The sequence below is a fragment of the Zootoca vivipara genome, chromosome 11 (genome assembly GCF_965207765.1).
Source record: "Zootoca vivipara chromosome 11, rZooViv2.hap1.1, whole genome shotgun sequence".
Lineage (NCBI taxonomy): Eukaryota > Metazoa > Chordata > Lepidosauria > Squamata > Lacertidae > Zootoca > Zootoca vivipara.
This window is the reverse complement of record NC_142594.1, coordinates 50,743,002-50,755,219: the sequence shown is the minus strand read 5'-3', so window position 1 is coordinate 50,755,219 and position 12,218 is coordinate 50,743,002. Positions and strand designations below refer to the sequence as shown.

Genomic DNA, 12,218 nt, shown 5'->3' with positions numbered 1-12,218 from the left:
CTGCAGCGGACACAGTTTGGAAAGCTCTGGGCTAAGGACAATACCCAATAAATTTTAAACACTAATAATAAAATTTTAGAGCCATCTAGCTTGGCGTGGCCATCCCTGCCTCTCGTGGGAGCGCGCGTCACATAGCTTTAACCACTAGGCGCATCTATTCTGAATCTTATCTGCTGGACAGATGCATCCCGCAGCTGAGCCAGCACCAAAAGCGAAACCGGTTTGGAGGCTCATCATCTCCTCCTCCTGCTCCGCCCCGTCGGGGAAGTTGCGAAAGCGGCTGCGGGGACAGGAAAGGGAAGGCGGCGGGGCGAGAGAGCGCCAGGCGCGCGATGGCGGGGGTCGCTGTTGTTGACGCTGCTGGCGCGTCTCCGTGCGCCCCAGCGAACGCGTCCTCCCCGTCTGAAGAAGACTCGGTGCCGCTGGTGGCGCTCAACTATTCGGTGCGCCGCCGCCTGGGGCTCTTCCTCAACCCGCGCGCCCCGGTGGCCTCCGACTGGACGGCGCTGGCCGAGCAGCTGGGCTACGAGTACCTGGAGATCAAGCACTTCGAAGGCAAGGCCGACCCCACCGAGAGCCTCTTGGCCGACTGGCAGAAGCGCTGCCCCGGCGGTGCCACCGTGGGCCGCCTCCTGGGGCTGCTGCGCCTCCTCGGCCGCCGAGACGTCCTGGCCGACCTGGGGACCAGCATCGGTGAGTAAACGGGGCCCGGGGACGCCCCTGATTCTCGTCCTCCCCCCGTCCCGTCGATGCCCCCTCCACCCCAGTCCAAGGGGGACACCTCCCTCTCCTCACGTCCTCTGTTTTACGCACGGCCTCTCCTGAATGAGCGCCTTTCTGTTGCGCCCCAATGCCCAGTTCCCAACAGAGGAGGCAATTGCGCCCATCCTCGGAGCGGCCGTGGCGTCGCCGGTTGGATTTCTGCCTGTAAGGGGCGGCGCACGGCAGCAGTTTCCCGGAGAGAGAGAGGAAATGGCTACCGATATTTTCCTCCCTCTTGTCCTCTTCCTAACATGTTGGTTTTGATTCCTTCTTGACGCTTCCTCGTTGTTTAGCACTCCTCTATTTGAAGCTATTTTGTTTCCGGGTGTGTTACTGCAATGCTGTTACTTTTGTTTGTTTGTTTTAACTTAAAAGCATTTCATAGGATCATAGAAATAAAGAGTTGCAAGGGCCACCGAGGGTCATCTAGTCCAACCCCCTGCAGTGCAGGAATCCCAACGATGACAGGTGGCCACCCAACCTCTGCTTCAAAAACCTCCATTAAAGGAGAGTCCACTCCCAAACAGCTCTTACTGGAAGACCTTTCCGTGGGTGTTTGACCTCTGCTCTTAGCAACGGAAAGTTCCTTGTGATGTTTAGCTGGAATTTCCTTTCTTGTAACTTGAATCCATTGAGTCCTACCAGAAGAATGTTCTCTTGCTTCAACAAGAGAAAAAAAGCTTGCATTCTTTCATTCTTTCTTTCTTTCTGTAGCTGAAGAGTTTTTAGGGAGCTGTACAGCTGAATTGGCTTCCCGAGTGCCTCTACCCAACTAGGACGTACTTACCCTAGCTCTCTCTTTGTCCATCCTTACAAAAACAACAACATTAGCACTGAGGAATGAGAGCCCAAATAAGCAACTGATATTTGAAGCAGCAGCAAAATCTAAAGCTTGGCGTCGTTTTGTTATTTGTTTATATCCTGCCTTTTTCTCCCAAGGACCTCTAGCTGGCATATACCGTACAATTCCGCCCCTTCTGGGCTCTGCCCCTCCTCTTTTAGTCCCAACAACAACCCTGTGGGATAGGTTAGGCCGAAAGACGACTGTCACTGGCCCGCGGTCACCCAGCGAATTTCATTCCCGGGTGGGAATTTGAACCCTGGTCTCCCTAGTCCAAATCCGGCACTCTAACCTCTGCACCACACTGCCTCTTGCATAGCTGTAGGTTGTGCTTGCTCCCGCAATCCTCAGTCTGCATGTCCTTTTTTAGATGCTGTTGCACTCTGTTTCCCACAGGGTAGATTTGATTTAAATTAAATTGATTTAAATCACGATTTAAATCACTAGTCAGTAGGACTTGATTTAAATCATTTTTTTAACAGAAAGACTCATTCTTGTTGGTATAATCTTAATATTTACAACCAAATGAAGGTTTAATTTTTGGAAAAATAAATTTTCAGAGTAGTTTCTACAGATAATTATGAAAATATTGTGAGGTTTAATAAGTTAACTGTTTATATTTGGACAACTTTTCTGCTGTACTTTATTGGAAGGAGAAAAATAATCAGTTTTATTATTTAAACAATTTTTTTAACTAAGACAATAACATAGCATATGTATCCATGTTTGTTAACTGATGTGGTTAAACAATTTTTTAAAAAATAACTTAGACTGAGTTTTAGCACACATGAAAAACTTAAAACAAATCCCTATTTCCTAATGAATCGTCTTTGGACTATAATGTAACTTAAATAAAAAACTATCTTTAGAAAGATTTTTCCTCCAAAAGCATTTTATTTTAAAAATCCAATTTAAATTTTAAAAAATCTGATTTAAATAAAATAAAAATATTAAAAATCCTGGTTTCCCATCAGCCCCAACCAGCATGGCCAGTGGTCAGGGATAGTGGAAGATGCATTTCCATAACACCTGGGGAGCCTAGGCTCCTTATCCTTCCCCCAGTGCCTAACAAATCCAAACCCCTCTGCCTGTCCCCAACGGCAACCTAATGTTTGCTCCAAGGAGGTTCCCAACCAGGGCTGGTGGAGATCTGCCCCCTCTCCATTGCTGTCCCCCAAGATCTTGCGAATCTGAGGTATACTGCCCCAGGACATGGAGGTTCCACTTTCATGCATGAGGTTGAGCTGATTCAGGGTCAGTTTGGGCTTGTGAATCCCCATCATTGGCTTTAGGGTATTGGCCCAGGAAGAGAGATTTAGCCTCCTCCTGCTCCCTCTAGCCCATGTTTCCTGTGTTTGTGGTTTAGCACTGTATAGCACTGAGCAGAGGAGGCTGCCGTGCGGACAGGCCCCAAGCCGCAGACGAAGCATACCCAGAAACAGGCCTTTTACTAAATTTTTTTGTTTTTGTTCTGTGACTCTTTGCAGAAGAAGATTGCAAGAAGTACCTGCGGAGGAAACAGCAGGAGGAGGCGGAGAGGCCCCTTCAAGTCCCAGCGGTAGACAGCAGCATCTCAAGGTCATCTGAACTGCAGGGCATCACAACGCGAGATGATCCCCTTGGTAAAGGAAAAGGAAAAGACCCTAAGATTGTTTGATTCAGAAAAGATGGCATGGGTGTGTGTGAGAGAGAACAGTGTTTATGCAGCCACTGAAAGGAAGACGAAATGAAATGGCTTACCCATCTTTTGTGGCTAGGGTTGATGGGCACCTAATTTTCTGGCAGGGCTCCCGAACCTTTAACGGTTGCAGCACAGGCAGAAATTCAATAGGTAAAGCTCCCAGCCTCGCACTAATTGCACTGCACCTGTTGAATTTGCTTGCTGTGCAGCTGTTCAAAAGCACCAGGTAAAATGCCATAGATAACAAAGAGAAAAGCACCAGGTAAAATAAGCACAAAAATAATAATACTATGGTAGCTAATGATTATTATTAAGAAATTAATAGCACACTTGAAAAATGAAACAATTAAAATGCTGCATTTTGGGAAATCAGCATAACCCTTGAGCACAGCACCACAATGAGAAACTAAGAGGGAAGACATGTGTAAGCAAGTTTTTCTTTGACCTTGGTGTTGCCGCCCATGGAGGGGTCTCCATAGCTCATCAGCCTGTCTAGAATTCTTCCTGGAGGAGGGTGCTCTGTAGAGCAATGTGTTAAATGGCTTTTGAGCTACATGTTATTGCCAAGCATCTGTTACAACCGGGATAGTCTCCACCCCCATCGTTCTGCCCGGACACTGAGGTCCAGCACCGAGGGCCCTCTGGTGGTTCCCTCGTTGCGAGAAGCCAAGTTGCAGGGAACCGGGCAGAGGGCCTTCTCGGTGGTGGCGCCCGCCCTGTGGAACGCCCTCCCATCAGATGTCAAAGAGAAAAAAAGCTGCCAGGTTTTTAGAAGACATCTGAAGGCAGCCCTGTTTAGGGAGGCTTTTAATGTTTAATAAATTATTGTATTGTATTTTTCTGTTGGAAGCCGCCCAGAGTGGCTGGGGGAACCCAGCCAGATGGGCGGGGTATAAATAATAAATTATTATTATTATTATTATTATTATTATTATTATTATTATTTGGTTTGCAAGCAGCTACTTTCCTGCTCTCCTGTGGCGAGCGGTTACATCCTCCAGGTGACTAGCAGGGAAGGTTTACAGCAATTTTCTTTTAAGCCTGAGGACGTTTCACACCTCTATGTGAGCCGGGGGATAGTAATTTTTGAGAACTTGTGTGCAAGGCTGGCTCAAACGGGTAACACTTCCCCGCTCCCTCCATTCGCGCCAGTTTGGTGTAGTGGTTAGCGCATTGGACTAGGACCTGAGAGACTAGGGTTCAAATCCCCACTCTGCCATAAAGCTCACTGGGTGCCCTTGGGCCAGTCTCTACCTCTCAGCCTCACCTACCTCACAGGGTGGTTGTGGGGTTTAAATGAGGAGGGGGGTGGTCCATGTTTGCCACCTTGAGAAAAAGGTGGCATATTAATGCAATGAAGGCATAATCCCATCCTGTGTTGTTTTCGTTGTTGTTTAAATTCAGGACAAACGGTAGAGAAGTTTGATGCCTTCATCTGTTACTGCCCGAACGACATTCACTTTGTGCAAGAGATGATCCAAGAGCTGGAACAGACAGAGCACAGGCTGAAGCTCTGTGTGTTCGACCGGGATGTCCTCCCCGGATCGTGTGTCTGGTCCATCACCAGCGAACTTATAGAGACGCGGTGAGTTAAGGAATTTGCACCCAGGGGCGAGAGAGCAGGTGGGCAGCAATGGAAATATCCACCCTGTTTCCCGCAGCCCTCTGGGTTTGTTCCCAGCTAAGTTCTACTCAAGAGTAGACACTTGATTTATAACAAGCTTATAACTGGCTGCCGAGCGCATTTTCACAATGTATTTTTATTATATCTGCTTGTTTCTACAGTTTGTTTTTGACTGGTATTTTAAATAATATTTTGCGCTATTTCATGTGAATCACCTAGAGTTTCCATTTCTTTTTGATCAAGTGGTCTGTAAGTTTTGTTGAATAAAAATAAATAAAACACTACCCCTCAAAAAACTGCAAAGTAAAAATAGCAGTGATAAAAAAGGAATTGGCAGCATACAACAGCCCAGAAAAAAGTGAGAGTTAAATCGGTGCTGAAAAGGCTGTAATTTAATGGATTTTATCATAAGAGCATAAGAACCTGGTCTATGCAGTCTAGTATCCTGTTCTCACAGCGGCCAACTGGATGCCTGTTATTTATTTATTTTGTTTATGAATTGCTTCCAGTGATGCATCCCAAAGCAATTTAGGGTATAAGTTTCTCTTAAGTAAAACGGTTACATTTTATTTATTTTTAAAAAGAAACCCACCTGCATGTGTCATATATAAAATAAATTGTAAGGCTGTTGTCATGCTGCAGTTCACATGGCTGCCTGTTGGTGGCTGTAGCAACTCCAGCATGATGACAAAACAGCAGGCAGGCAAGTCAGCCAGCAGTGCGGGTGGAACATAAAACCAATGAAATCCAATAGAAATACCAAGTGGAATGAAGACCTGCATTTAGAAGTCTTCCTACTGTATGCCATTCCCAGGCGCCACCTGGATTTTTAAATAAATGAATGGCCTTTAAAACCCAGTGATATTTAAGATAGAGACAGCTAGAGGGAGCAGCTTTTCCTAAGACTGTATAACAGTAAGCTGGAGATTTGGGGTCCCTATCTAACCTTTGCATATGGCCACAGAGAAGAAGGGGACAAATTACAGTCAAAATTAGTACAGTCAGGCTCTGCTTTGCAGTTTGGGTCGGATGCAGTTTTGGGACTATATTAAGATGTTTCTTGCCACTTTAAAGTATTGGGACTAGGCAGACGCAGAGAGGGAACGCAGGTGTGCGGGGCCGTAATAGAAGATTTGTTGTTGTTGTTGTTTAGTCGTTTAGTCGTGTCTGACTCTTCGTGACCCCATGGACCATAGCACGCCAGGCACTCCTGTCTTGCACTGCCTCCCGCAGTTTGGTCAAACTCATGTTCGTAGCTTCGAGAACACTGTCCAACCATCTCGTCTTCTGTCGTCCCCTTCTCCTTGTGCCCTCAATCTTTCACAACACCAGGGTCTTTTCCAAGGATTCTTCTCTTCTCATGATGTGGCCAAAGTATTGGAGCCTCAGCTTCAGGATCTGTCCTTCCAGTGAGCACTCAGGGCTGATTTCCTTCAGAATGGATAGGTTTGATCTTCTTGCAGTCCATGGGACTCTCAAGAGTCTCCTCCAGCACCACAATTCAAAAGCGTCAATTCTTCGGCGATCAGCCTTCTTTATGGTCCAGCTCTCGCTTCCATACATCACTACTGGGAAAACCATAGCTTTAACTATACGGACCTTTGTAGGCAAGGTGATGTCTCTGCTTTTTAAGATGCTGTCTAGATTTGTAATAGAAGATATGCATATGGAAATGGAGTGCCTCGTGCCCTTTGACCCCACATCTTTCAGGCTCCCCGTTGCGCACTAGGCCAGAGGTCCTTAATCTTTTTTCTCTGGGCCACACTTTCAGAATAAAAGTTTGCTAGCGTCACAGCAAATATTTTATCAATAAGAAATACACTGGGAAACAAAAAGAAACAACTAGCAAGGCTTGATTTAAAGCATACAACATAACCAAACCACTTTATAATGTGATCACGGGACATCCAGGAAATATAAAACATCGCAGCTCTGAAAATGCCCCGTCCCCTGTTGGTCAGAACGCTCCCAGGTGCCTAGGCTCCATCTTGCCCATTGTCCACTCACTTTTCACAAACGTGTTTTCTCTGTTCTGTTCTGTTTTTTGTTTTTTTGTTTTTTAAACTTCAGGTGCCGGAAAATGGTGGTAGTGATTTCGGATGACTACCTGGATAGCGAAGCCTGCGACTTCCAGACTAAGTTTGCCCTCAGCCTCAACCCAGGTAAACACCCGCATGGCCTCCCTGATCCATATTGTTGCTATTTATTTGTTAAATTTATGATCCGCTTCCCGTGAGGCACCCTGGACCCTGGGGGGGGGGGGATGGAGAGGAAGGAGTAAAAGGAAAATTCTCAGAAAAATGTTTTCTGAGAAATTTTGACTTGCCTCTGACGCAGAGCCTCGTTGGAGCTCAGAAATGAAAGTGGGGGCAGCTGTTTCCTGCCTCTCTGCGAAGGAGCTAGGAGGAAGGTTCTCAGGCCATCTCTTGTTATGCCACATTCCCATGTCGGCTTCCTCTTTCAGGAGCTCGCCTCAAGCGCCTCATTCCAGTCAAGTGCAAAAGCATGAAGAAGGATTTCCCGAGCATCCTCAGGTTCATCACGGTTTGCGACTACACCAACCCCTGCACCAAGAAATGGTTCTGGATGCGGCTGGCCAAGTCCCTGTTGCTCCCATGATGCAAAGCCGTGAGGCCAAGTGTCTTGCGCCGTGACTTGAACTGCGTCTTGAGGAAGGGAGGTTTTGGTGGGGGGGGGGCCCTAAGTCTTTCTTGGCCTTCGCCACGAAACCAACTTGTGCTAAACCCCTTGCCTCACCAAGTCTCCGAAACAACACTGTGCCTCGGAAGCCAGTCCGTTTTAAAAAGGAGGGCTAGAAAGTATTGAGAACGGCAGCTGCTCCTGAGGTTTGGGGTCAACGTTTCCTGATTTCAGCTGATTTCCTCCTTGTGAAACGGGAATTGAGAAAGAATGAACACGAGCGGGAGAAAGCTTTCAACAGCTGCGGCGCAGAAAATGGCGGTTGTCTTCTGCAAAGTGTTCAGCGTCCTCTCTGACAACGCAACAGCAACCTTTTTTTTACTAGCACAAACCAACAAATGTACTAACAAACAGTATCCTGTTTCTGACACGCCTGAGTTCCTGGTGCCTTAAAATAGAGGTGGATCATTCGTCTCCCAAGATCCACAACTTAAACCTGCTATTGTACAGAAGGATAACCAGATTCCGCAACTCTCACTGCCTGCCATTTGCCATGGGGTGGAGAATTATTTTAAGTGTATGTGATGGGCATTCCTAAGGAGGGGTTTGAGGTGGACATTCCTAAAGGATCTTAGGCAGCTGCCAAGGGATGTATCCATGTGTGTTTGATCCTGCCCTCACCCCAACTGCATGTCTACAATTGGACCAAGAGGCTCCCAATCCAATACATTCTGTCTTTAATCAAAGCACTGCCGGTATCTGGGTGACACAGCACTTCCCAACATTATATAACGGCCAGTGGGGGAAGTGGGTTGAAACTGTGGTCTCTGTTTTCTTTCAAGCTTTCTGCTTCCTAAACCTTGCCCAAGCACTTTTATAAGCACGTTGGGATTTTCTGCTCTTTGGGTCTGTTGAGTTTCTCTAGAATCATAGAGTTGGAAGAGACCACAAGGGCCATCCAGTCCAACCCCCTGCCAAGCAGGAAACACCATCAAAACATTCTTGACATATGGCTGTCAAGCCTCTGCTTAAAGACCTCCAAAGAAGGAGACTCCACCACACTCCTTGGTAGCAAATTCCACTGCCGAACAGCTCTTACTGTCAGGAAGTTCTTCCTAATGTTTAGGTGGAATCTTCTTTCTTGTAGTTTGAATCCATTGCTCCGTGTCCGCTTCTCTGGAGCAGCAGAAAACAACCTTTCACCCTCCTCTATATGACATCCTTTTATATATTTGAACATGGCTATCATTCTGCTTCAGTGTATCTGAAGAAGTGTGCCTGCACTTAGAGTTGGTCTCTTAAGGTGCTACTGGAAGGAATTTCTCTATTTTATTTTTATTTTGTTTCGACGGCAGACCAACATGGCTACCTACATGTAACTAGTTTATTCCTGGTTTGCAACAAACCATAATTCGCCATTGCATCTGAACCAGGAAACTATGGCTTGTGCTCATTCTGCAAAACTAGAGCTCAAGCAATGGTTTGCAGGGGAAGCACAAGCCATAGTTTATAGAATCATAGAGTTGAAAGGAAGCAAGAGGGTCATCTGGTCCAACCCCCTGCAATGCAGGGATCTCAACTGAAGCATCCCTGACGGGTGGCCACCCAGGTTTCCTGCAAACCAGGAAGTAACTGACTAACTGGATCTTGCGAGGGGAGGAATGAGTGTATGAGCGCTGAGTTGAGGACCAGAGGTTAGCCAGTCTTCTACTACAGTATTATAAAAGCACAAAGGGAGATCTCATAGATGTGTCCAATGCTGTGCCAAACATCTCCATGAGTTCTAGCCCAGATATCAATATTGACAATAGCTCAATAGGAATAAGGGCATTTTCAGAGAAGATAGATTGTGGATATTATAAGGAAAACAAGTGGGTTGTACAACAAAAAGTCACATTCTGGAATGCTGCTGTTCAGGATTGCAACTGCTCTGTTTCTTCTCCCGCTGTCCAACAACCAGCATTTTGTTGTGATGGAATATGCTTAGCCCCCATCAGGCCTTTTATTTTCAAGGGTAGTCCTCTCTTTCCCTTACACATTTTTTGGTACTTCTGCAAACTTTGGGGATCCCCACAAGCCTGCCTCCCTTGTGTGCGCGATGCCATTTTGGCACACATGCTTAGGCAGACACAGGCTGAACATCACCAATAGAGGGAACGGTTCTCTCCAAATAATGTGACAAGTCAAAATAAAAGTGCCTTAGTTTCGTTGGGGCAAATTGAGTTAGAGAACGGTTCTGCTGCATTCCCTAATTGATGTGTCTCGAGTTTGCATCTGGAAGGCTGGCCTCTGGATACAGTAGGATGTGGGGCTCATTTCAATTATCAGAGTTCATTGAGGCTCTTTTTTATTAAGAAAAATCCTGATTGATCTACCTCTTCTTGCGTCTGTTTACACAGGCTGGATTTGGCAGCGCATTCTAACCACACCCTGTTGCTCACCATTTCCAATTCAGCTCAGCCCACTGCATGCTTGCTTTCAAAGTTTCTGAACTCCACTCAACCCTGCCCCCCCCCCGAAAATGTTTTCCCTGTGACCTCCAGAAATGAAAGACGGGCAGGAATGGGTGCTTGGTTAATCCTTGGATTTTTCTCTGGGTGTGCATTCCTTATCCATCTATGTTCAGAGACATGTCCGAGGATGAGGATATATAATGTGCCCAAACAGAATAATTATAAGCCACGATAGCTGAACGGAACCTCCATAGAGAGGGGCAGTGTACCACTGCATACCAAATACTGTGGGAAACAAGAAGGGCAGGCTGGCCCTGGAGTTGCTTGTGGTATTCAGGCTCTTTGTGGTGGTTTGCTAATAATAATAATAATAATAATAATAATAATAATAATAATATACCCCCGCCCATCTGGCTGGGTTTCCCCAGCCACTCAGGGCAGCTCCCAACAGAAAATTAAAAACATGATAAAACATCAAACATTAAAAACTTCTCTAAACAGGGCTGCTTTCTGATGTCTTCTAAAATTCAGATAGTTGTTTATTTCCTTGACATCTGATGGGAGGGCGTTCCACAGGGTGGGTGCCGCTACTGAGAAATCCCTCTGCCTGGTTCCCTGTAGCTTCACTTCTCGCAGTGAGGGAACTGCCAGAAGGCCCTGGGAGCTGGACCTCAGTGTCCAGCTCCGCCACTGGTATACCTTCCAGGAAAAGGTGAATCTTAAGATAAACGCAAGCTCTTTACAAAATGGCGGTTCTCAGCATTCCAAGGAAGTGGGCTGCAGTGCAATTATTCCTAGGCAGGGAATGATACCATTAATACCATATGTGATGTCTGTAAACTAAATTGCTGCATCCGTCTGTTGTCCTTGTATTAAATTCCTGAGTGTTGCAGAGACCTTCCTTCAGATCCCATGCACTTTGAAATAGTTCCTATCATTATATATGAACGAGAGGGACTGCAACAGCTACTTAGAAAACAGGGTTTTCAACTGTGTTTTCAAAGAAAACAATGACGGAAAACTGCAGTTGGGTATGCACTTAAACCACTTAACTCAGTGGAACTAACTTCTGAGTAATAGACTTGCCCTCCCCTCATGATTGCATGGTTCAGTTCTGCAATCCCAAATGGTTTATACTCTTTCCCCCACTTCTTCACATGTTAATCTCTGGATTTGGATGCTACAAGGTGTAAGGATGGCCACTGAAAATTCTGGAGGACAAGGCTCTCTGCTGTTTGAGGCAGCATGTCTTGGAATACCATGTGCTGGGAATCACAGGTGGGCAGAATGTTTTGCATTCATCTCCTTGCAGGCTTCCCATAAAGCAACTGTAAGAACAGGACGTTGGAGGAGATGAGGCTTTGGTCCCATTCTTGTTCCCAAATCAGTGCTGAATTTCTGAATGATGAGGCACTTTCTTGTGCATACATTTAAATAATCGAGCCCCAGGTTGACCTATTGTTGGCAGAGTGCTGTCTTTGAGGAATTCAGGTTCAAATGTAGGTCTAGGGTGGCCCTGGGCAAGCTGCTCTCTCTCTCTCTCTCTCTCTCTCTCTCTCTCTCTCTCTCTCTCTCTCTCTCTCTCTCTCTCTCTCTCGGCTTAAACCAACCACACAGGTTTGCGATGTGAGGACCCAGCACTATTCTAAGCTCTTTTAAGAAAAAAGAGATGGATGTAAATGTATTTTTAACATTAAGGTCAAGGAGAATGCTTTGTATTAAAACCTTTGTTTAGCCACTTTGAAAATACTGGCAATAAACTGGTTTGGTTTAGTTGTTTGCCTTTTGGGGGGTGGGGAGGGAAACTGCTTGCAGTTTAGAAAATGCTTACAGTACTAGCAATTGTAAGATGGGTGCAGAGTTGCACATACTTTATAGCTCATGCTGGCTGCTGCTGGGAGTTGTAATCCAGAGCAAGAGGACACAGAAATGAAAAACCAGTGTTTGAATTGTGCTCCGAAATGAACCGGAAGCCAGCGTGGCTGTTTTAATACGGGCAAGGTATTAAAATCTAGCTGCAACATTTAACAGCCTCAACTGTTTCTAGTAAAGGGCAGCCCCGTATATAATTCAATGCAGTAGCCCAAACAAGAGGTTACCAAAACATGTCCTCAAAAAGAACACACTAGAGTTGGAAAGGGTTCAGGAAAGGGCAATCGGAATGATAAAGGGAATGCAGCGATTCCCTGGTAAGAAACGGTTGCAGCATTTGGGACT

The 12,218-nt window shown here is 46.0% G+C and overlaps 1 protein-coding gene across 1 annotated transcript; it reads left to right on the top strand.

Moving 5' to 3' along the window:
• Positions 1–206: 206 nt before the first annotated feature.
• On the top strand, positions 207–11,774 carry MYD88 (MYD88 innate immune signal transduction adaptor). Its single transcript, XM_035130082.3, has 5 exons — positions 207–693; positions 3,091–3,225; positions 4,689–4,869; positions 6,979–7,070; positions 7,373–11,774. The coding sequence occupies exons 1-5, from the start codon at positions 333–335 to the stop codon at positions 7,525–7,527; spliced, it is 924 nt and encodes a 307-aa protein (XP_034985973.1). The 5' UTR covers positions 207–332; the 3' UTR covers positions 7,528–11,774.
• The last annotated feature ends 444 nt before the right edge of the window (positions 11,775–12,218 follow it).

What these genes read in the sequence shown, in the direction of transcription:
- MYD88 (XM_035130082.3), top strand. Translation starts at nt 333, where the DNA reads ATGGCGGGGGTCGCTGTTGTTGACGCTGCTGGCGCGTCTCCGTGCGCC. An exon ending in CGACCTGGGGACCAGCATCG is followed by an intron (nt 694 to 3,090) that starts GTGAGTAAACGG and finishes GACTCTTTGCAG; the next exon opens with AAGAAGATTGCAAGAAGTAC. An exon ending in AGCGAACTTATAGAGACGCG is followed by an intron (nt 4,870 to 6,978) that starts GTGAGTTAAGGA and finishes TTTAAACTTCAG; the next exon opens with GTGCCGGAAAATGGTGGTAG.